Source organism: Marmota monax, unplaced genomic scaffold, assembly GCF_021218885.2.
Source record: "Marmota monax isolate L192 unplaced genomic scaffold, Marmota_monax_Labrador192_F-V1.1 WCK01_AAM20220418_F8-fsc00353, whole genome shotgun sequence".
Lineage (NCBI taxonomy): Eukaryota > Metazoa > Chordata > Mammalia > Rodentia > Sciuridae > Marmota > Marmota monax.
Window position 1 is genome coordinate 195,192 of NW_026692700.1, and position 22,501 is coordinate 217,692.

The 22,501-nt window shown below is 59.6% G+C and overlaps 2 protein-coding genes across 5 annotated transcripts in view; one reads left to right on the forward strand and one right to left on the reverse strand.

The window, feature by feature from the left end:
* Pgs1 (phosphatidylglycerophosphate synthase 1) overlaps positions 1-1,906 on the forward strand; it is a 37,399-nt gene extending 35,493 nt beyond the window's left edge. For 3 of the 4 annotated variants that reach the window (XR_009226963.1, XM_046446653.2, XM_046446655.2), the window contains one exon: positions 1,249-1,906. The gene's annotated coding sequence lies outside the window, so the exon portion shown is untranslated. The remainder of the gene's footprint in view (positions 1-1,248) is intronic. The other variant, XR_009226964.1, reaches the window with a different exon arrangement.
* The window catches only part of Dnah17 (dynein axonemal heavy chain 17), a 93,722-nt gene continuing 71,900 nt past the window's right edge, over positions 680-22,501 (reverse strand). Inside the window, exons 62-80 of the mRNA XM_046446652.2 lie at positions 20,859-21,051; positions 20,365-20,600; positions 19,180-19,302; positions 17,747-17,951; positions 17,019-17,183; positions 16,654-16,794; positions 16,311-16,481; positions 13,526-13,648; positions 12,859-13,052; positions 11,397-11,545; positions 10,605-10,732; positions 9,768-9,995; positions 7,714-7,905; positions 5,202-5,381; positions 4,744-4,926; positions 3,744-3,926; positions 3,246-3,389; positions 2,562-2,787; positions 680-1,341 (exon numbers count right to left, since the gene is read on the reverse strand). Coding sequence (XP_046302608.1) covers positions 1,094-1,341; positions 2,562-2,787; positions 3,246-3,389; positions 3,744-3,926; positions 4,744-4,926; positions 5,202-5,381; positions 7,714-7,905; positions 9,768-9,995; positions 10,605-10,732; positions 11,397-11,545; positions 12,859-13,052; positions 13,526-13,648; positions 16,311-16,481; positions 16,654-16,794; positions 17,019-17,183; positions 17,747-17,951; positions 19,180-19,302; positions 20,365-20,600; positions 20,859-21,051 — 3,412 coding nt within the window. The 3' untranslated portion in view covers positions 680-1,093. The remainder of the gene's footprint in view (positions 1,342-2,561; positions 2,788-3,245; positions 3,390-3,743; positions 3,927-4,743; positions 4,927-5,201; positions 5,382-7,713; positions 7,906-9,767; positions 9,996-10,604; positions 10,733-11,396; positions 11,546-12,858; positions 13,053-13,525; positions 13,649-16,310; positions 16,482-16,653; positions 16,795-17,018; positions 17,184-17,746; positions 17,952-19,179; positions 19,303-20,364; positions 20,601-20,858; positions 21,052-22,501) is intronic.

The following is a 22,501-nucleotide window of genomic DNA, read 5'->3' on the forward strand; positions in this document are numbered from 1 at the left end:
CAGGTTTCTAAGTAGTCATCTTCTCTCTGGTCTGCACCCCACTGCCCCAGTCAGCCTGGCTGTGTTGCTGGGATGTCTTGATGTGGCCCCAGGGCCCCGTGGACCTTACTTACTCCTGCAGACTTCCTGCCAGCTGGAGGACTCAGTGGACTCAGCCCGCAGCTGCCTATGGCCTGGGCAGGCTCCCTGGGGCTGTGTGCCACCCGCCTCTGTGCCCACTCCCTTGGGGCAGACGGGTGCTGGCGGTTGGAGCACAGGTGGTGTGTTGTGGACTAGCTCTCCTAGTTCAGGGGAGTTTTTAGGGTGTCCTCACTAGGCCTTGGAATTGGGTAGAGGCCAAAATAGCCACCCCCAGCCTGGATTTGCACACCCTCACAAGGGGACCTGAGGACTTTGCACATCCTCCTACTTACTGGCCCTGCAGAACGGTGGGGGTGGGGACAGGAGACAGTGTCTCTTTCTCCCCACCTTTGACCCTCCCCCCTCAGGACATACAGGGACACAACCTCACAGTTAAGGTCCCGTGGTTTTTAGAAAGCTGAGGGGAGCACCCCAGCCACGTAGAAGTGGCACCTGTGTGGAATAAATAGTTTGCCCTTCTAGGTTCTAGGGTCGGGTGGAGGGTGGGGAGGCCCTCTTGTCCTTGGGAGAGGAGAGGATGGCGCACCTATTGGGGGGCTGTGCGTGGACATCATCAGATCACAGGCTGCACCTGCTGTGCCCCAGGCTGCTTGCAACTCTCCAACCCCTCGCTCCCCTGGGGGGTTGGTCTGTAGGGTGCTTGCCCTTGGCTGTGGTGAGCCGGGGCCTTGCCGCAGCTGCACCCTGCTCTGGCAGGCCTGAGGCGCTGGGCCCAATGGATGAGACAGCCAATGACTGCAGGCCTTTTAATCTGTACGCCTCTCACACTCCAGCCTCCAGCCTCCCCTCGGGCTAGTCCAGGTGCACTCAGTCACAAAGCACCTCAATTATGTAAGAGGAAAATAACCAATGCTTCCCGTAAAGAGCGGGTGACAGTTGCAAGGCGGCGTTTCTGATTGCAGCCCGGTTGACTTGGTTCAGGGTGGGGCCGTGGCGCAGGACCGGTGGCCAGTTACACCTGCAGGAGCAGCGCCACCGCCGCCAGGATCCACTTGGCTGCCTTCTCCTTAGTCTTGAGGTTAAAGGTCCAGACGTAGGTGGGGCCGCGGATGCGTGTCTTGTACACGGGACACTCATATATGTTCTTGGTCTCCATGCGGTCCACAGGAATGGCTTTGATGAAGATGACAGGCATGGCCGGCGTCAGCTCCTTCAGACGCGCTTCAGCGATGACTCCAGTCTGGGTGTCCCAGCGAGCTCCTGCAGGGACAGCGTGGCCGAGGGTCAGGGCAGCCCTGGTGCAGCGAACAGGTCTTGTCTGGTGTGCTGGCAGTGAGGGGAGGGGCCCACAGGGAGAGGCCTGGCCTCACACCCCCCCCCCCAACCCTTTGCAAGGAGGTCAGTGCCCCTGAGACTCCTGAAGAGTTGAGGCCAGGTGCCAAGGGCAGGGGGTGCAGGTGTCCACAGAGGACACTGTGGGTGGTGGTGGCATGCTGTGGTGCCCCGGGCATCTCGCTGTGCACTGAGGAACAGCTCCGCACTAATGCTCTTGGGTTCCATCCATTTAAATTTGTGGTGTTTCCAGAGCCTCGTCTGTCGGCCTTCTCACTTTCAGTGGCAAGAAATCATAACTCCAACTGAAGATCACCAAGTTCCCTGACTCCCTCGTGTGTCACGTCTAGCCTGTGTGTCCATATGCAGCATAATCATCTATGTGCATATATAAATATTATTTGCCTTTAACCAGACTGCTGCCATTTCTACTCATCATATTCAATAATGTTTGTACTTTGTCTGGAATTCCAAAATAAATGTGGGGAACGGCTGCTGCTGTGCTTGTCTTGGTTGCTGTGGGAAATGGGGTACCTGGGCCCCCGCTGGCCTTGCCTGACACCACAGGTCGGGTGGTGGCAGTTGTGGAGTGGGCAGGGTTGGCAGAGAGTGGGTGGCCTGCCTCAAGGATGAGGGGGCCAGTTCTAGAGGGTGCCTCCACTCTCTCTCCCCCTCTTTTTTCCTGGCCACATGGATGGTGTGACACACAGGGCTCTGAGTCTAGGTGGTGGTCAGGCCTTCTGTCCCTTGGAAGTCCTGACCGTGCCGCTTGGAGACTGGCAGGGGGCTGAGACAGGAATGCAGCAGAGGTGGGCTCCTGGCTGAGGGCCAGCCTGCATGCCTGGGAGCCCACTGCTCTACAGTAGTTCCGCCCTGTGCCCTGCGCCCTGGCTGGAGGGGCTGGCCTGATAGGCACTGTTGGCTTCGTCCAGGCCAGCTGGCTGCAACGGGTGTGTGTGTCCTCCAGCCCTCTTCAGGTTCTCAGAACCCCACTGACTCTAGTGGTCAGCGTGGCTCCAGGCTGTGAGCTCAGGTACCCATCCTGGGAATACCGCTCTCCTAGCTGCCCCCAGCTGCACAGCCTGTCCTGCTGAGACTGAGTGGGCATGGCCTGTGGGCAGCTGTAGACAGGGCCCCCCCCCCCTTACCTTCCATGAAGAGTCCATACACATAGGAGCCCTCTCTGGGGGGAGCAGTCATGTCCTCCCGGTTTTTCTTGGTCACTTCCACAGACAAACACATCTTGTCAAGGGGCCACTCATTCTTCCTGGCCATGGACTGCATGATGGCCGTGAGGAATGACTGGGGGTTGAAGAATCCAGCCAGCCACACGGTGGTGGGCAGGACAAAGTCCGTCGTCCAGGCCTCGAGTTCCTGCAGGGAAGCACAGGCTGAGGGTGAGCAGGCAGGGCCAGGGCTTGTCAGTGTCCCAGAGAGTGGCCCTGGAGCCCGCCGCCTTCCTACCCCTTGCTTTGCTGTCTGGTTCCATTTTAAATGAGGGGGGACTAGTGGGAAAAGTGGCGTCAGGGAGGGAATGGCCGATGCTGGAGGCTGACCTGGCCTGTCACCAGGCTCACCGCAAGGCCTGAGCTCTTGGTGCTTGCTGGGTGGGGGGCTGCCGCTCATGGTGCGCACCGGTGTGACTTCCTCCTCAAGAGGAGGCCCCTGCATTGTCAGGTGCTGAGGGGCTGAGCCTGGCCCTTCCACCCTGCTCCTGCAGAGGCCCAGCCACCAAGGGCCTCTAGGGCCACCACAGCTCTACTCCTGAAGGCTCTGGGGTGTGGCACAGCCCTGGCATTCTGGTCTCCACATCTGAGTCAGGCACTGCTTACCCTGATGCGGAGCAGCAAGTCCGTGTACCAGGCTGCCAGGCCCATCATGGAGGGGTAGGCCCGGGCCACCCACGTGTCGGGCACAGTGTCGTAAAAGAGAGCCGTGGACAGGTCTTCCATGTCGGTGGTGATGGTCAGTTCCCCCTGAGGGACACAGCAGGTTCAGGGAAGTTTAGGCTCTGCCACTTGGCCTGGGGCAGATGTGCTCAGGTCCACCTTAGGCCTGCCCACAAGAGTGGGAGGCCACCCCCAGTGTGCCCAGAACCATCAGCTCTGGCTCTGTGGGACCCCTGGAGACAGCCTGCACGGGGCCCAGGCCAGCACCTTCTGCCAGGAGCAGTCAAGGTAAGTTCCCGTGGCTTCTGGAACACCCTGGGTCCAGAGCAGGGCAGAAGGGGGCAGGCCATGATGTGCCAGTGTCCCGGCTGTGGCTGGGAGCCTGCCTTCTTGGTCAGCCTGCCCCAAGTTCCTCCAGGGCCTGGTGCCTCCCCAGCTCACCTTCAGCCCCAGGTTCAGCTCCTTCAGTGAGCGGCGCATTTCGTTGGTCAGGATGTTCATCCTTTCACACTCTTGAAAGGCAACCACCACGTAGGGGGTCTTCTCAGCCGCCTTTGCCATGATCTCGGCCATGTTGAACGTCTCTGGAATCTTCTCGAGGATGTCATCCAGCACAGCCTTCACCTGGAAGCCAGCCCCCATTAACCCCCAGCACTCTCCACCCCAGAGAGACCCTTCCCTGCTGCTTCAGGGGCAGGGAGCCTGCCCAGACGTTCGGAGGAGAGGGAAGAGCGGGGGGCTGCCAGGACCCCAGCACCACAGGCTTCGACAGTGCCGGCAGGCTCTCCAGCGCTCTGGCCCCGCTGGCACACCACATGGCTGGCCCACGTGCATCGGGTGCCCGTGGCCTGGTGCCTCCATATATGCCCGAATGTGCTGGTGGGCACAGATGTCACTTTGTCCTCCATGGGGACCATACTGGTCCTACCCCCTTAGCATGGTCAACGCCCACCACTGTCCATAGGAGCTTTCTAATGTCACTTGTTAGGTCAAGCAGGGGTGTAGGTAATAGAGATTAGGGTGTTCACTCTACGTTTGGTCTGTCCACTGTGAAGCCTGGTACTGAGCTGGTCTGCGGTGAGTTAGGTGTAGGTGGTGCTGGGCCGTCAGGAGAGGGGCCAGGGGAGCCTGGACAAGCCGAGTTTGTTCAATGCTGTACTCTGGGCTTTTCCGATCAATGAGGTCTGTCTGTGGCCGTCTTGAGTGTGTCCAGGCTGTGCTGCCCGAGCCATGCCTGCCACTCCCCCGGGTTCTGCCTGCCTGACACAGGTGCTTCTGGGGGCCTGCCAGCCAGCTTGCAGACCCTCACCCCAGGTTTCTCATTCTCCCACTGGGATAGTGTGTGCCTGGCTAGCAAGGGCCCAGGCACTTCCTGTGACCTGGGGCTGCACTGTGCTGTGTGACCTGGCCCCAGGTCCTGGAGAAGGACAAAGGGTCCTGCCTTTTCCTCGCGGGATACTCCTGTGCCTGCTCCCGAGTCTGTCTCTTTGGGCTGCATTTCCAGGACAGTGCGGAACAGCTTCTCTGAGGTGACCGTCAGAAAGCCGATCTCTGCATTGGGGTGCAGGCCGTACAGGTAGGGGCTCTCCGGGGGAAGGTTCTCATCGATGTATTCATGGTAGCCCTGCAAAGAGGGACAGTGTGAGCAGACTGCCAGGTAAGCTGTGTAAGCCAAGCGAGTCCCTGCCTCGCCCCAGGGTCTGCGTGTCCTGCCCTCTGCCCAGTCCTCACTTGGTCCCTGGCCCTGCATGGCTCCCAGCTACATAAGGGAACTCCCAACCCCCTTCCTCGTTTTGTGTGCCTGGGGTTTGGCTCAGTCACTGCCACGTTGGAAGCAGGCCTGGACGGCCACCCTTCTCAGCTGCTGGCCACAGTGGCTCTGTGCAGGCCGCTGCTCACCTTGTAGTCCAGGTTGGGGGGGATCTGAAAGCCGGGGGCCAGCATCACCTCTCCCTCCAGCATCTCGCCGCGGACGTACTCAGCCAGGTAGGTCCTGCAGAGCCGCCGATCCCAGTCATCCGTGATGTGGCCGCCATACATGATCTCCCCGAAGAGGTAGCGGAGGTCGTCCCAGGGCACCTGGTGTGGTGGGGAGCAGTCGTTAGGGAAAGGCGCCCGCCCTCCTCTCACGTGGTGGTAGGCCTGCGCGGTCAGCCATGCTCGAGGGCCTGCTGTGCTGCCCTGGGCTTGCTGGCCAGGCTGGCCTCCCAGGCCATTTGCCTTCGAGTTCAGCAGTGACCGCTCAGCTGCCAGGCCAAGGGCTGCCTTCCCCTGACCCCGCACCACGGACCTGGTGTCTGCACAGTGGCCAGCACCTCTGAGATGCCCTCTGTTCTCAGGCTGAGCTCTCCCAACCTGTGACTTCCCTTCCCAGTGATGTCCTCGGGCGCCTCTGCTGGTGCCCCAGACGCCGCAGGCCTACAGGGCACATGTTCCTTCTGCCTGTTCCTCCTGTGACCCGTGTGTGGCTGAGGGCCGGCTGGGCCACGGCCTCCCCCGGGGCCACTGAGTGTAGCCATGTCTTCAGAACACTTCAGGCGCACCTTCCCTTGGGCCCCACAGAACTTGTCTGGTCCCCAGTTCCTTTGTCCATCAGTCCAGTAGCTGTCGCCTCGCTTGCCTCAGAGGGCTTTGTGGCAGCACAGAGAACTTTGAGCAAACGACTCACCCCACCAAACCGTGGCCTCCTGGGGCCTTGGGGACAAACGCCAGGCCCAGCAGTGTGCACACACAGCCCTAGTCAGGCCAGGTGCCCTCTAACCCGGGCCTCCATGCTCACTGCCTGCCTCTGCTTGCTGTGTCCCTTATCTCCAGAGCCTGGACACGAGCACCCCCACCCGTGAAGGCCCAGCCCCCCAGCCCTGCTCCTGCTGCTGGGGCTGCCACCGAAGGGCAGCAGGAGCCCTGGGTGACCCAGAACCTCCTCCCGGCCATTCTACGAAGAGCAGCAGGATCACCCCAGTATGGAATCAGTGAAAAGATCATTCCTAATTTTTTGGGGGGGTACTGGGGATTGAATCAGGGGCACTTAAGCACTGAGCCACATTCTCAGCCACATCCCCAACCCTTATGTTTTATTTTGAGATAAATTCTCACTAAGTTGCTTGGGGCCTCACTAAGTTGCCGAAGCTGGCCTCTAACTTGCGATCTCTGGCCTCAGCCTTCCAAGTAGCTGGGGTTACCGGTGGGCACCACTGCACCCAGCCCTCGAAATGGCCACTTTGACTTCAAAATTATCTTTCTCAGATTATCTGGAGTTCATGCTGAGCTGAGCTGCTTTGGAAGCAGCTTCTGTTTATGCTGTGAGGTGGGGAGCACACCCCCCCTTTAGGGACAGTCCTTTCCCACAGCAGGAGGGCTAGTGGGACTGGTCACCGGGCAGGCTGTTTCCCACTCTGCCAGGCCCATCCCAAGGAAGCCAGCCTGTTCAGGGCAGTCGCACCATGACAAGGCTGCTGGCTAGTCAGGCCTTCGGGCCAGGGTGGGAAGCACTGGGCTACCTCCTCCTGGGGGTGGGGGAGTAGCCCTGATACAGATGACATTTGCCAGGTGGTCCTGGCAGGCAGTGTGACCTGTGCCTTGAAGGAACAGAGGGCTGGGGACCTGGGCGGGGGTGGGGGCGGTCCCCGGGAGGAAAGCCAGCCTGCAGTCTGATAATTGCTCCTGGGGAGGGGCCCAGGAGGAGGACGCGCGCGGCTAGGGAAAGTCTGTAAAACACGTTGGACACAGAGGGACCTGCCCCAGCTGTGGTGGTGCAGGTCCTTCCTGGCATCTCCCCGCACCTCCTTATCTGTGACTGTTGAGGACACCCACCTGGGAGGGGTAACACACTGCCAGGACCGTCCCATCCACCTGTGGCTGGAGTCTCCCTGTCCCTTCCCCAGCTATGGGAGCCCAGGGAGCTGTGTCCTCCCTGCTAGAGACGGTTCCCGGTTCCCGGAGCATCTGCCTTTGTGTATCTATCCCCATTTGTCGTGATAGCAGGAGGTGTTGCCCCTTCTTTCCTGAGGAGCTGCCTTGTGTCCCTGCCTCCCCCAGGGCCTGGGTCTGTCTGGGAAGTGAGGAGCACAGGGAGCCAGCCCACGGCCGAAGCCCCGCCTGCCCAAGCCCATCCTCCCTCCCGCTGCCTAGGGTGCGGGGTCCTGGGCCGATGCAGGAGGGGCAGCTATCTGAAGTGTCCTGTGCGAGCAGGATGGTCACACGGCGGGACGACTGGAGGGGGTGTCGTGGGAGGTTGGTGATGGTTGATGAGCATGTTTTTAGATTCCCTTTGGTTTGTGGAGCCCCCTTAATGCCTGTTACACAAGACACAGAGAAGAAAGGGCAGGTGGGAGCGAGGGAAGGGGGCAGTGCGGGCCAGGTGGAGGGCCCGTGTGGCCAGCTGAGTCAGGACAGGGACCGCACTCCTCACCTTGGCGTTGGCCTCCAGGTAATTGTAGAGCACATTGATGGAGATGGTGAGGTCCCCGTTGTTGAAGGGGTATGACCGGTTCCAGCCCTGGGGACCAAACTTGCGCCTCTCGGCCACCACAGCATGGAAGTAGCACAGGGCAAAGAGGATGCACTTGAACTCGATCTCTTTGGTGCACATCTCCATGGTGTCCTGGGGGGGGGGGACAGGATGACATGGTCTGTGTCCCCTGTTCAAAAGAGGAAGCAGAAGGGGATGGTTGCATACAGACACCCCCGACTGGGGACAGAGCCCGTCTTTGCGGCTGCCGAGGAGCAGAGGGGCGCGGGTGGAGGGGACAAGGCCATTGGCCCATCAGCTCAGGACAGCCCAGCTGGGAAGGCACAGGCGGGGTCTCCTTTCCCTCCGTCCTTTCAGAAACGCACTTTTGTCGCTTTTAAGTGATTATTACAAGTCAAACTGACCCTGCTCTCTATAAGTAAGCCGCGGACTCAGACCACCATTTTGACCAAGCATGAACCAGGCACGAGCCTGCGGTCCCACTGGACGGTGACAGAACTGGGCGTCCCCGTCTCCTGTCACCACCCTCACGTGCATGGCTAGTTGTGAGCAGGCGTGCCCAGCGTGTCTCATCTGAAGACCGCACGGGCTGCCAGGGGGCATTAGCTGTTCTGTATGGGGGCCCGAGCTGGCGGGAGGTGAAGGCCCCCAGGTCAGGGCCTCCTGTGCCAACACCCCAGGGTGTCACGCTGAGACCAATACAGTGAAGGTGAGGTGCTAGGGCAAAGCAGACCAGAGCCCGGTTTCCGGCAGCTCCAGCTGCTGCGGCTCTCAGCACTTTCTGGATCGCAGCCCTGAGCTCCTCACCACTCACAGCCGCAGCTCTCCGGCCTGCTGCCTGGGCTTTCCGCAGCGCTTAGCACACTGGAGTCCCACTTCCGGGGCACATCCATGCCCCTCGCCCGACTCTGCTCACTGGCCACACGGGTTGTGCCCTACGCATCACCCATCCCGACACCTGCAACGTGCCAGGCACTCGGCCACGGCTGCTTAGATGACTCTCAATTCCCCGTGTTCTTTACACTTTGACGATGCTGTTTCCTTTAACTGTAGGTCGGGAACTGTTAGTGGGTGGCTCAGATATTTTCATAGAACTTTTTTAAAAAAATCTTTTTAGACATATGGGCCTTTATTTTTGTCATGTCTTTATATGTGGTGCTTGGAAATGAACCCAGGGCCTCACACATGCTAGGCAAGTGCTCTGCCACTGAGCCACAGCCCCGTCCTCTAGAACTCTTTATGTGTTTATTTTGGTACTGGCAATTGCGTCCTGGGGCACTCTACCACTACGCTACTTCCCAGTCATTTTATTTATTTAGAGACAGGGTCTTGCTAAGTTGCTGAGGCTGGCCTCAAATTTTTAATCCTCCTGCCTCAGCCTCCTGAGCTGCTGGGATTACAGGCGTGCACCACTGCACCCAGCCTAAGTGTCTTAAATTTGGAAGTGGTCCATTCTGGCATAGTGTCCTCCATAGGCACGCCATCTTCATTAGGTGTTACAGGACAATACAGGGTCTCAAAACCTCCGACAGATGGGAGATGAGTGCACGGCAGAGCACATGACGTGTAGAGGGGAGACACAGACTCCAGAGATCGGCTGCAGCAGCAACCCAGTGGACAGTGGTGGGAGGCTGCAGAGGAGGTGGGGAGGGGAGGGTGCCGAAGCCATCAGCTCTACCAGTCCACTAGCAGTTGGTCTTTGGCTCTGGAGGGCAGAGGTCAGGAAAGTGCTGGGCCCCCAGATACCGACTGACCGTCCATTGGCCTCCTCTCCTAGGGCCCCTTGAGGAGGCGTTCCCTGTGCCCACGCTTGCCTCTGCTGGCTGCTGGCTGCAGGCCTGGTTTAACTGCTGGGCGAGTGACCGTGGTGCCTGGTCCTTTTTAATTTTGCACAGCCTTCCAGGAGCACACCATGACACACATGCGCGCGTGTGCACGTGTGTGCACGTGTGCGTGTGTGCAGCGTGCGAGGCCGCGTGCGCCATCCTCCCTACCTGGTTGAAGAGGTCCAGGGCCTTGTGCAGGTTGGCGTACATGCCCGTGGGCGGCTCGTTGGTGATCTTGATGGCGTTTTCCAGGATGCCCTGGGGGATGATGTGGGCTTCGGGGCTGGGCGCAGGCTCCGCACTGATGAACACCCGGTAGTCCTCGTGGCTGCCCGTGCTGTAGTGCTCCATCTTCTTATCCAGGGTGCTCAGCCACCGAGCCACCAGGTGGATGTTCTGCAGTCAAGGCCACGATAGGCCACTTGGCTGTGTCCCCAGGCACAGGCAGGCTCCCTGATGGCACCCTCACACCCCGGGGGCTCCCCCACCCCATCTGCCCTGAGCAGGTGCCGGGCATGTGGGGGTGGTTCTAGCAATTCTTAGGCTCAGCTGTTTCAAACTTCCAACTTGTGCCGAGTCCCCCGCATCCTTCCCGGCACAAGGTGGAGATTCACAGTCCCCAGTCCTCTTGGAGCTAGGCAGGGTCCTGGAGGGGCTCCAGGACAAGGCGGGGTGGCCAAATTGTGGAGAGCACACACTGGGTGTGTGGCCTTTGCTATCTGCCCAAGCAAGGGGCCAGGGGGTGAGGGGTGCCTTTGTTGACTGTTGGTTTTTCAAATAACGTGTCTTAAAGGGGCAGCTGGTACAAACCCCAGTGTCTGTCCCCCGTCGGGAGGGCTCCCGCTTCCCCTCTGCAGTCTGGCCCCTGCGCTCCCACTGACTCCAGCCGAGCTGACCCTGGCTGTACCCCTCCTTAAGGAGTCACGGGATGCCCACCCAAGACTGCAGGGTCGTCCTGGGCACAGCCTCGGGCCCCCCTGCGCTGCCTTGGTGAGGCCTTCTCACCTGCAGGATGACCCAGTGCCCGTGCTGTGCAGCTACGTCCAGAGCATTCTCAGCCACCACCTCTTGTCCTTGCCCCAGGGACACATTATGGAGTTTCCCATTGTCTATGGTAAATCCCAATTTTTTTCCTAAAGAAAGGAAAAACAGGAAAAGCACAGCGATGAGTCAGTGGAGAGGCTCAGGCTGTGGGTGCACAGCTGGGAATTCCACGCTCCCACCTTGTTTATCTTGGGAAATGCTCATCGCGCACATCTGACAGGCTCCACGTCTAGAGAGCACCGTTTGGTCTGCTCCCCGGTTGTGCAACCCCCTACCTGGTCCAGCATTTCACCCCCAGGAGCCCGCCGCCCACCAAGCAGCCAGCCCCGCCCCCCCCCCTTCCCGGCCACCCCAATCTGCTTTCTGTCCCTGTGGACTGGCCTATCTGGGACATTGTGTATAAACGGGATCAGGCAGTTGGAGGCTTTGGGCCCGGCTTTCCACTGAGCGCAGTGCTGTCAAGCCCGCCCACCCCCTGGCGTGTCCTTCCACGGCAGAGCAGTATTCCACCGCGCGGATACGCCACTCGTGTTTAGCTGACCATCCGGCGATGGATTTTCTACCTCTCGGTTATCATATTTGTCTGGATGTGGGTTTTGGGGGTCTGGGTGTGTGCCCGGCAGTGGCTGCATTGCCTCAGGCCCCCACCGCGATGCCCAAGGGCTCTCTCTCCCTGTCCCTGCCAACCATCCTAATGGCCGGGGGGCGGAGGCTCCCTGGTGACTGAGGACTTCACTGGCCCTCTGCACTTACCCAGGGACTCCACGTCTTTCAGGGGGTCCACGCCTGGGGAGAGGATGAAGAAGATGGGAGTGGAGGGGCTGCTCTCCTCGTAGGACTTGGAGAACTCCACGCTCCGGCCTTCCACGAACTTGCTGCCCATCTTCTCCTCCACGAAGTTCCTGAGGGCAGCAGGCAGTGTCAGACCCAAGGCGGGAGCTCACTCTGGACCAAGGGCCAGATTCTGGGCTGGGCTGTGGCCCTGAGAGGGGGCATTTCTTGTGCTTCCTTCAGCAGAGAGGCCTCTGGCGGGAAAGCAAGGCCCTTTCGGGCACATCTCTCAGCATGATTTGCTTTCCTCGGGGTTTATTTGTCAGGGTGCCCTTTGTTCTGCCGGTGGCCCTGCCAGCTTTTCCCTCGAGCAGGGCCAGCAGGTACAGAGAGAGGCGGCCCGTTTTTGAAAGCACACTGGGTGCGAGTTTGAGAGGGAAGGAAGTCGAGATCAGTGGTGTTGGTGAGCGTGAAGGACCAGGGGACATGGAAAATCAGAGAAAATGAAGGCAAGGTGGCAGAACCCCTGTGCCTCGTCACCAAGCCCCGGCCGGGGGAATGGATCAGACCACGGACACTGTGATCCCGGCCCAAGGGCCTTCCAGAGGGGGCTAAGCTCTGCGCCTGGGTAGGGGTGGACCGAGACCACCTCAGCTAGCTCCTCAGTCAGGACAAGCGGTCCTTCTGTGTGGACGATGCATGTTAAGGGCGGACACTTGGAATCCAGTTGGCACTCAGACATGCCAAGCTATCCCAGGCCGGGGGCACTCCTGCCCCTCATGGGGGTCTTTCGCAAACTGTGGAGTGCAGGCCCCTCTCTGCTCTGGCTGACGGCAACATGGTGACTTTTGTTGTGTTCCGCCCCCTCCCCTTGTTCCCCACCACTCCTGGCCCCTTTCCTCTTTGTGGAAAACAAAGCAAAACATGAAGTCTTGGATAATCAGAGAGGGTGAGTCAGGCCGCTGCTTTGTCAGAGGGGAATTCTGTTAGGGACGTGGGTGTCTTTTGGGAAATCTCCTGGCATTCAGGCTGCTAGGGAAGATGGGAAGGCCAGGAGCGGACCAAGCCGCCTGCTCCGAGCCGGCCTGGGCTCCCTCCCCAGCCCTCCTCCTTCAACAGCCCTTCTCCCCCAGGCAAGGGTTCAGCTCCAGACAAGTCCTCAAGGTCAGCCATTCACTTGCAAATGACTGAAACCTACGTTGTCAAGGACTGACTTTAGTGTGGCAGTGGCCACACCTGTGGCGGGTCACAAGGCTGAGGCAGGAGGAGGGCAAGTTAGGGACCAGCCTGGGCAACCTAGCCAGACCCTGTCTCAAAACATAGTCAAGAGAGCTGGGGGCGGGGCTCAGAGGTGGGGCAGCCCTGGGGTCAGTCCCCAGGACCAAGCCAATAGCAGACACCCCAGCCAGGAAACAGGCCTGACGGTGGGCCCCCCGACACTCACTTGACAGCGTAGGTCATGCGGTCGGGCCGCATGCACCTCACCATGCACAGCTTCTGCAGCGCTGTCTTGTTCTTCCACTCCTTGGGGAAGACCTCCTTCTCCGGGGTCTCCGACTCCACCAGCTTCTTCCACCGCTTGGCGGACCCTTCAATGTCGTTGTCCAGGTTTTTGAACTCGTCCATCTCTGAGAGAGCCTAGGCAGACCAGTGGTGGGGGTGACTGCCCGCCTGCCCCGGGTCATCCCTCTGTTCACTGAGGAGCAGCTGTGGCCTTGGGAGGAGCGGGTGGCTCTGGGGAAAGAATGACTGGAAACCAGGGGCTAGAGGTCTCGGGCAGCGTATCTGGAACTCGGAGGAGCAGCCTTAGCTTAGCTTGGAGCTTTTGAGGTGCGCGGGGGGGGGGGGGGTGTCCCCGCCCTAGAAGACCTGGGGCCTGTCCTGCCTCTCGCTGGGTGGGCACCTCTCTGCTGGCTGCAGGCGGGCCTGCAAGGACCTAGTGGATGTCACACCCAAACAGGAATACAGAGCTTTCTGGGCACCCGTGGCCACCCCTCTGCTCTCCCTCTCCTTCTCTGGTCCCCAACTTCCCTCAGTGCCTGGTGGCTTGGCCCCACACACCCGCAGCACTGGGCAGAGGGCTCCACACAGAGCTCAGGCCGGAGACCAACCTTGATCCCGCCCCAGCCCTGGTGCTGCAGGAAGTCCACCGGCGAGACCACCCCGGCCTTGAAGGGGAACCGCAGCAGGAAGTCCAGCTCCACTGGGTTCAGCTCTTTCTTCATGGATAAGACCTGAGGGCACGTGAGGGGCACAGCCTAAGTGGGGCCGGCCACACAGAGGCATTCCCCAGGCACCAGGCCAGGTCAACAGAGCTCCCAGGGTCTTGCCCCTCGGGTGGGGGACAAACCTGAGTTTTTCAAATTGTGGTAAAATTCACATGACACGAAGGTGTCATGCTAAGGTGTGTCATTCAGTGGCGCTTAGTACCTTCCCAGTGTTGTACTACCAACGTCACCCCTAATCCAGAGCCTTCCATCACCCGCAAAGGCAGGCCCTCGCCTCCCTCCCCAGCCCCTGGAGAGCCGGCTACTGTCTCTCTTTGGATTTGCTTCTGGACGCTTCCTGTAGGTGGGCCCATCATGGTGTCTTTCCTGCCTGCCTTCTTAGCCTGTTCTGAGGCTCCTTCCTGTGTGTGTGCTATTGGGATTGAACCCCGGGCCTCGTGCGAGCTCGGCAGGTGCCGGACTACGAGCCACACCCGAGCCCAGCTTCATTGCTTCCCGCGGCTGCAGCGCTCGGCTGTTGGAGGGCTCCCGACTCGCGCTCTCCCGCTGGTGGACGCGGGGCTTGTTGGCCCTTGGCTCAGTGACAAGCCCGACCGTGAGAGCTTACAACAATCTGTTGGGACCCCCGATTTTAGTCCTTCTGGGTGCATGCCCAGGAGTGCGATTTGGGGCTCTATTCTCTGCTACCTCATGCCAGCTCCCTGGGCCTCCAGCAGGCTTGGTCGCATGGCACCCTGTCTCAGCTGGACAGCACGGGGCTGGGGTCACAGCTTCCCGTCAGGTGACAAAGGGCCCCTTTCTCTCCCCAGGTCAGACTCTTTCTTTTGGTTGAACAAAGGCTCCTGGAGCCTGAAGCCAATGCTTCCCAGCCTAGAAAGTGACACAGCCCTGAGGGACCCTCTCCCTGAGGACCGCACAGCTGGAGCGGCTCAGAGCAAACCTGGGGTTCCAGACGCGGGAGGAAAGAGGTCTGCTGGACCCACCTGGAGTTTGGTTTGACAGCTGGTTTGCCCTGTGCCTCAGCTGTCTGTGAAGCTGTGTTTCTGACCAGTGACAACAGGATCACAGAGGGGCCTTGATCCCCAGGGCACTGGTGAGGAGCTGGGGCTGATGGGAGGGGACTGGGCCACCAAGGCGGAGTGAAGAGTCACACTGTGCCGAGGGAGTGCACTCCTTGTAATGAGGGCGTTCAGTCCCTCTAGCTCTCCAATGTGGCAAGAAGGCCGGGCCAGAGGCAGCACCTTGATCTTGAACTTCCCAGCCTCCAGGACCACAAGAAATACTTTCTGTTGTCTCAGGCGTTCTGTTACAGCAGCACGGGCTGACTAAGACTTCTCATTTTAGTCTGAGTCGTACTGTGTTGCCAACCTGGTCTTCTACTCCTGGGCTCAAGCGATCCTCCTGCCTTGGCCTCTCAAGTATCTGGGCCACAGGCACGTGCCACCACGCCCAGCTAAGACAGGCCATTTGACCAATATTTAAAAAAAAACTTTTTAAAAGTATTTCAGCAGGACTGACTGCGCATGCAGGAGTACAAACATTCCTTCTTATAAGTCATACATTTAACTTATTGAGAAATGTCCCCTACCTACTACGCAAAGCCCAGGTGGTGCTATCTACTCAGCACCACTTAAATGTAACAAAATGACATTTCTTTATAAAGTTACCTTGTATCGATTTCCCCCTCAGCATCTCCTATTAGAACACAGGGGCTACTTCCTTGAGGTCCACTAAACAGAGCCCCACATGCCAGGCTTGGACTCACGAGGTGCCCCAGGACCTGCATTTCTAACAAGCTCCTTGGAAGGGAGATGCCCGTTACGGTCTGAGGTGTCCCCAAAGAGTGCTCAGAGGTGGGACCACTGGACCGTGAGAGCCGCAGCCTGGTCAGTCCCTAGCTGGAATGGACAGACGGGGTGGTAACTGCGGGCGGGGGGGGGGTGTGTGGCTTGGGGAGGGGGTCACTGGGGTCATGCCCTGGGAGGGGGCATCTGCCCTGGCCCTCCCCTCTCGCTGCTTCCTCGCTGTCCTTCTACATAATGTCCTGCCTTGCTTTGGGCCCAGAGCAATGGACTCGGCCCACCGTAGACTGAGTCTCTGGAACCATGAGCCAAAGTAAACTTTTCCTCCCCTAAGAAATTTATTTATTGTAGTACCGGGAGCCCAGGGGTGCTTCACCACTCAGCCACATCCCCATTCCTTTTTTATAATTTTATTTGGAGACGGGGGTCTTGCTAAGTTGCTGAGGCTGGCCTTGAACTCCCAATCCTCTTGCCTCAGCCTCCTGAGCTGTTGGGATTACAGGCATGCACCACTCTCCCCTGCCTGGTTACCCTGAGTTATTCCTTTTTTTTTTTTTTTTTTTTGGTACCAGGGATTGAAGTCAGGGGCACTTGACTCCTGAGCCACATCCCCAGCCATTTTTCATATTTTATTTAGAGAGAGCGTCTCACTGAGTTGCTTAGCGCCTCACTTTTTTGCTGAGGCTGACTTTGAACTCACGATCCTCCCGCCTCAGCCGCTGGGATCACAGGTGTGCACCACCGTGCCTGGCTTTCCCCTCAATTATTCGTGACGGGTATTTTGGTCACCACGACTCAGAGCTAGCTCACACAGTGCCTATGGGGCCAGTCCACAGACCACACTAAGCAGCAAGGCTGGACGTTACCTGAAATGTCACTTGTGCCAGAAAAATGAGCTTGTCTCGCTCAAAGAGCCCGCGGGCGGTGTACATGTAGACCGAGTAGGTGATCTCGTCCGTCAGGTTGATCACGCGCTGCTTCACCTCCTCGGCCGGGGGCGTCTTCTGGATCGCCTTCTCGAACACCACATTGAAGGCCTGGGGGCCACAGAGGCGCGCGGAGCTGGACTCTGGCCCTCCCACCCCTGTGGTGGCCTCTGGTTTGTTCTGATTGGGGCGCTGGGGTGCAGGGACCCACACAGACCTCCCTGGGGTGCTGGCGCTGGACTGACCCTGCCCTGGCTCCCCCGTATCCCCATGGGCAGCCGACCTTGAGCGAGAACTGGTAGATGGGGTCGATCTTGTTGAGGTCATTCAGGATGAAGTAGAGCAGGGAGGCTCGCTCGGCCGCCGGGCGGTAGTTCTCTCTCGCCTCGTTGATTTTGCTTTCTGTGATTTTTGCCTCTTGAACCTCAACACCGACAGGAGGGGCTTGGATGAGACCAGCAGGTGGACAAGCCACAAGGAGCCACAAGCCACAGCAGGTGCTCCACCCTCTCCAAAGCCCCCTGCTCCCTCGGATGTCCCCATCCCCTGCAGCAGCCAGCAGACCTGTGATCCCAGGTGGTGCACACCTGTGATCCCAGCAGACCCAACCTCCCGGGTGCCCCAGGGCTGCAGGGCAGGGCTCCCTACCTTCTCCTCGATCTCGCTTGCTGTGTGTTTGGTGGTCTCCAGGTTCTCCACCAAGGCCGTGTCTCCCAGAAAGTTCCCGGACGCAGCTGAGAGCCGGGCCAGGAGGGAGTCCTCCAGCTCCTTCAGGACGATCTTGAACTCATTCTGGGATTTGGTGAGGTTGGCCTGCAGGAGGAGGAGCAGAGGCCCCGCAGCCACCCAGTTAGGGCCTGGCCTCACCCCTGCCGGGCCAGTGACTGCCCCAGCCTGGCCACGGCCACTGCCCAGCAAGAGGATTGGCAGCAGGCCTGCAGGGAGGCCGATGGAAGTGGGGTCCCCTGAGTGGTGGAGGCCCAAGGCCTCCTCTTCTGGAGACCATGGGGTGGGACAGGGAGATGGGGGCAGGACACCTCTGAGCTGTGTGTGGCTACACAGAGCTGGGGAGAGGCCAGGGCAGGAGGGCAGCCCTGAGCCTCAGAGCCAGCCAGGGACAGCTGTGACGCCCACTCCTCGGGGAAGCGCTCCACTGATCGACAACTAAGTGTAGGAGCCAAGTGAGGAGATGCCGTGGTGGAAGGGTGGACGCTACTGGGCGAGAAGGCACCATCCAGTATTTTTGGGCAGCTTTGGAGAGAAGCAAAGAGACACTTGGGAACCCAGTGCCCTCAAAGTCCTGCGCCCCGCCCCCCACCCCCAGCTCCTGGCCCATGTCTGTGCTGCTGTGTGTGACCAGCCATCGGGGCTGTTACCTTGAGCTGCTCAAGATCTGGGCGCTCTTTGGCCACCACGGCCGCCAGGAGTTGGTCCTCGAGTCCGTCCCTGGTGACGAGGAAGTTGATGAGGGTGCACTGGGCCTGCATCTCCGGCTTGTAGTGAGGGTTGAAGTACTTGGTGTGTAGGATCAGGCGGAAGTTGGGGTGATACTCCACTTCCTTGTCACCGATCTTGATGAACCTGGCGGGGAGTGGAGGCAAGGGTCAACCCAGCGATGGGGACCCAGCTCAGATGGCCTTTCATACCTGCCCAGAGTTGTGCCCAGGCCAGCTGCTGCCCGAGCGCCCCCCTCTGGTTGCTGGAAAAGTGCTGCAGCTCTGCTCGGCCTGGAACGTGGCCTTCCGGACACCTCTGTCCTTGCTCAGTGCCTTACGCACCCCTGGCTGCACACGGGGCGACCCTGAGCCTTGGCAGAAACACTCAGGCCCAGTTCAGAACACCAGTGCACCCGGCCAGCCCCCTGAGGGGCAGCGGTGCGGGAGCCCCAGGGCTGCTGACCCACTGTGGGGTGGCTCCCTCTGGCCCCGTCTTTGCTCCCCCTCTTGCTGGTGGAGCTCACTTGGCTCCCTGCCCACCTGCATCGTACCAGGCCCTTCTCAGAGCCTTAGGCCCCAGCCTGTGGACCTGCCCCCTCTGAGTTCTGCCTACACCCTGGTGTCAACGGGTAGCTTCTGCCAGCCCTGACATGGCACACGTCCAGTTGAGTTACTTGTTTGATACTCTAAGGAGTAGCACCCGCTCAACGCATCAGCCGGTGAGTGGGCAGACGGAACGTGAGAGATCCACAGAACAGAATATTATTCAGCCACAAAAAGGAACGGGGTACTGAGATGTGCGACAACATGGAAGAACTTGAAAACACAGTGCCGAGGGAACAGAACCAGATCCGAAAAGAACAGCATGCATGGTTCTGTTTCCCTGGAGTGTCCACACGGGCAAATCCAGAGACAGGAAGTAGATCAGTGGTTCCTCAGGGCTTGGGAGGCAGGGGACCTGGAGAGACGCCCTGTGGGTGTGGCATCTCCTTTTAGGGCAGCAGCACTGTGGAGCTAGACAGAGGTGATGTCTGCACAAAACTGCGAGGGTATTAAAGGCGGTGCACCGCATTGCACGCTTTACTAGGTCAGATTCTCCAGAGCTCCTAAAGAGGGAAGGCATTCTCCAGGTTTGCAAAATGCGTAAGAAAAGAAAGAAGAAAACTTTCACTGTTAAAGGGCCCGTCTGGAGGGGCTCTCTAGTACCTGGGGTGCAGACAGTTCCCCCTGGACGGCTGCTCTTTCCAGCCTCCCCAGGCACTGGGCCTCCTTCACACCAGGCAGCGTCTGTGCAAGCCCCTGTCCACCCAGGGCAGTCCGTGCCTCCCATGGGATGCTCCCCCCAGTTAAACCTCAGGAAGGACACAACTTACTTTCCCTTTTTAATCGTGTTCCTGCCCAACAAAGGGTCCAGCACAGGGTCCACGGTCTCTCCAATGTTCTCGATGAGCAAGGTGTCCCCTTCTGAAATGGCCTGCTCAATGATGTCCAGGTAGCTACGGGCACAGCACAGAGGCACGTCAATGCAGAGGGGCCTGTGAGGGGGCAGCTGCAGTCCCTGAGAGGTGGCCCTGGGGGAGGGGTGCCCTGGAGGCAGCCGAGGAGCCAGCTGCCACAGTCTGGCTGGGCACAAATGCCGCAGTCTGGCTGGGCACAAAATCACGAGCCACCACACAGCTTGTAGATTCAAACAGCAACTCTTTATTCCCGAACTCACACCAGCCGTCTACAATCACGTTCTGGGGAAATCCACGTTCTCTGCCCAAATCCACGTTCTCTGCCCAAATTCACCTCCACTGGGCTTCTATCTCCAAAATATACTGTCTGAATCCCGTGAGAACTCAAGGGGAACTCAGGCAGCAGGATACGCCCTATTCCCAGCAGGAATAATCTTAAACCTTAAACCTGGAACCTAAACTGGGAACGCCCTAAACAGGATTATCTTAAAACCGGGAACACCCTAATCTGCCTTGGTCCTTGAGCAAGGTCACTTACATTCAATGTCACTGCAACATGTCAGCAACATGGGGTACGCTGGCAAGGAAATTGTCATACCTACTTGGCTAATGGCTCCCAGCAGCCAGCGGCAGCCTCCTCCTCCCAGCAGCTACCTCATCCTTCCCTGGGAGGAGCTGGAGGCCGGGGAGCGGAGGGGAAGGGGCTGCTTAAGGCTGCAGGACCAACGCTGCCTGTCCCTGCCTGTCCCTGCCCCTCGCTGCCGAGCACATAGGAGGGTGGACAGGGCACTCGTCATCAGCCCACAGTTACAGCCACTGACTCTCATCTGGGGCAGGAACATAAACCACGAGATGAGAAATGACCAGCCTGACGCCTCCTCCCCACAGGGCAGCAGTAGTGGGCAAGAGGAAGGGGCCCATGGTTGTCCCTGCTGATGCTTTTCCCTGGCACTGGACACCAGGGCCTGTGTGCCTGCATCCATGAAGGTCCCCCTGTGCATGTGACAAACATGCCACACCCAGGACGTGTCTGCGGGCGCCGGGAGGGCCAGCCCACGCTGCCCGGCCGGGCTCTTGGGCTCTCGGCTCTCGGCCACACACCTCTTCTGCCCCAGGCGGATGGCTTTCAGCATGCTCCCGTATTTGGTCTTGATCCACTTGATCCCCTGAAGCTGGGCGTCCACAATCAGGGGCCAGCGCTCCGTGTTGCACAGGATGGTGGCATTCTCGGTGGACATGCGGTCGCTGGGAAGGCCCTGGTTGTTCCAGGAGGCCACATCTGCGTCATCTGTCAGCAGACTCAGGGGGTCCAGGCTTTCCGTGATCGGGATGGGGACCTGTGAGGGCGGGGGAACGTGCCCTGTGACTCACTGGACAGCTCGCTGCTCCGTGGTTAGACGCTGGTCGCGCTGGGCCAGCTGGAGGAGACGGCCCCGGTGTCACCCTGAAGGAGCAGCTTGGCCCCACGGCCAGAAGTGACGTCACCATGTCGAAACCCTGAAGGGCCGAGCCTCCGCCGGGAAGTGGGGTGCAGTGTGGCTGCGTCTGCCCGGGGCCTCCCCCGTTCCCCGAGTCACGGCCGTGGCTGTGTTTACCTTCAATCTGTTTATAAAAGGGATCCAAAACTTGTCCATCAGCTCATTTCGGTATTTCTTGGTGAAGTAGCCCACGTAGGAGACGAAGGCAGAGATCAGCAGGACGTCCCCACACAGGGTGATCCCTTGGCTCTTGAAGTTCTCCACTGATTCTGCCCAGCGGACATTTTCAGACGCTAATCCGCCGACCAGCCTGGAGTGGGGCATGAGCGCGGGTGGGGCAGGGCTGCCAGCCTGGCCCTCAGTGCTGTCCGTCTCCAGCCCCTCAAGCCCTCCCCGGGATCAGGGCTCCACCATGAGAACGCGTTGGAGAAGCAAAAAACGGACCCTGGGGGTGTGGTGTCCCCCGTCACTGTGCCCTGGCCTGTCTATGCTGATGCCGCCGGACCGTTTCACCCACTCTTGGTTCATGGATGGTGAAGTCTGGGCAGGGACTGTGTGGCTACAGGACCACGTGGCATTCAGAGGGCACCTGGCCCTGCGAGACGGGAGACTCAGCACATGCGTCACCTTGCAGGCCACCAGCTTGAGGACGGTCCCTGAGCCTTGATGGCGCCCTGTGTGCCTGCAGCTGTGGCCCGTGTGTTCCAAGCCAGGTTGCCTGGTTGAGCAGGCTGAGGTCTGTTGGTGCGTCCTCTGGCAGCCCTCATTTCTCAGTGACCCCAGAGCAGAGGTCAGTCGGACCCCACGGGGGCAGTGTCTGTACTACCCTGGGGGGCTCCCAGGTCACGCTGACTCTGGGCAGTCACTGGCCACTGGGCAGAACACAATTAAGAGCCTGGCTCTAAAGGTGAGCACGGAGGCACGGGCACTCAAGCTCCCAAGCCACTCCGCCCGCCATGGCCACTGAGAGCCCCGGGTGGTGACTGAGTGCGGCAGGCGAGGCAGGGCCCACGGGGGACACCACACGGGGGGCTCGGGGCTCAAGGTGGACGCTTCAGATGTTGTGGCTAAATGACGTACGATCAGGGTTAGTGTCACATGCTTCTTTGTACTTTCCTGATGAGGCTGCTGGAGCGTTAATGTGACGGACTGGGGCCACATTTGCTTCCCAGTGGCCGCTCTGCCCTGGAGCCCCAATCCCTGAAGCTGGCTGGGCAGGGCCCTGGAAGCTGGCCCACCAGCTCCTGGGGAGAGCGGCCTGTGATGACGTCAGCCAGCCCCCCGCCCCCCGCCCCGCAGGGTCTGCTTCTGCAGATACAATCAACCTCGGATGGAAAATGTTTGGGAAAAAAATAGGGTAGGCACCGAGCACAGGCAGCGTAGGCACCGAGCACGGGCAGCGTAGGCACCGAGCACGCGCAGGCTCTTTTCTTGTCACTAGTCCCTGAACATACAGCACAGTAACCACCTCTGGCTCTGGAACCCTTGGGGTGACCTAGAGAGGGCCTCAACTCTGCGGGAGGACGTGTGCAGGTTATGTGCTGCACCCGCAGACTTGGGTGTCCATGGGGAGAACCACGGAACCGTCAGTCTCCTGAGGACTGTGAGGGAGCATGCTGCCCCAGAGCGAGCCCCTGTGGACACAGTGTCCAGGCAGCTCTGCCAAAGGTCCAGTTTCCTCAAGGTTGCAGAGGGAAGGGGGGCGGTGGGCCGGCGAGCCTCCGCCAAAGTTCAGAAAGTCACAACATTTCCTCCCTCCA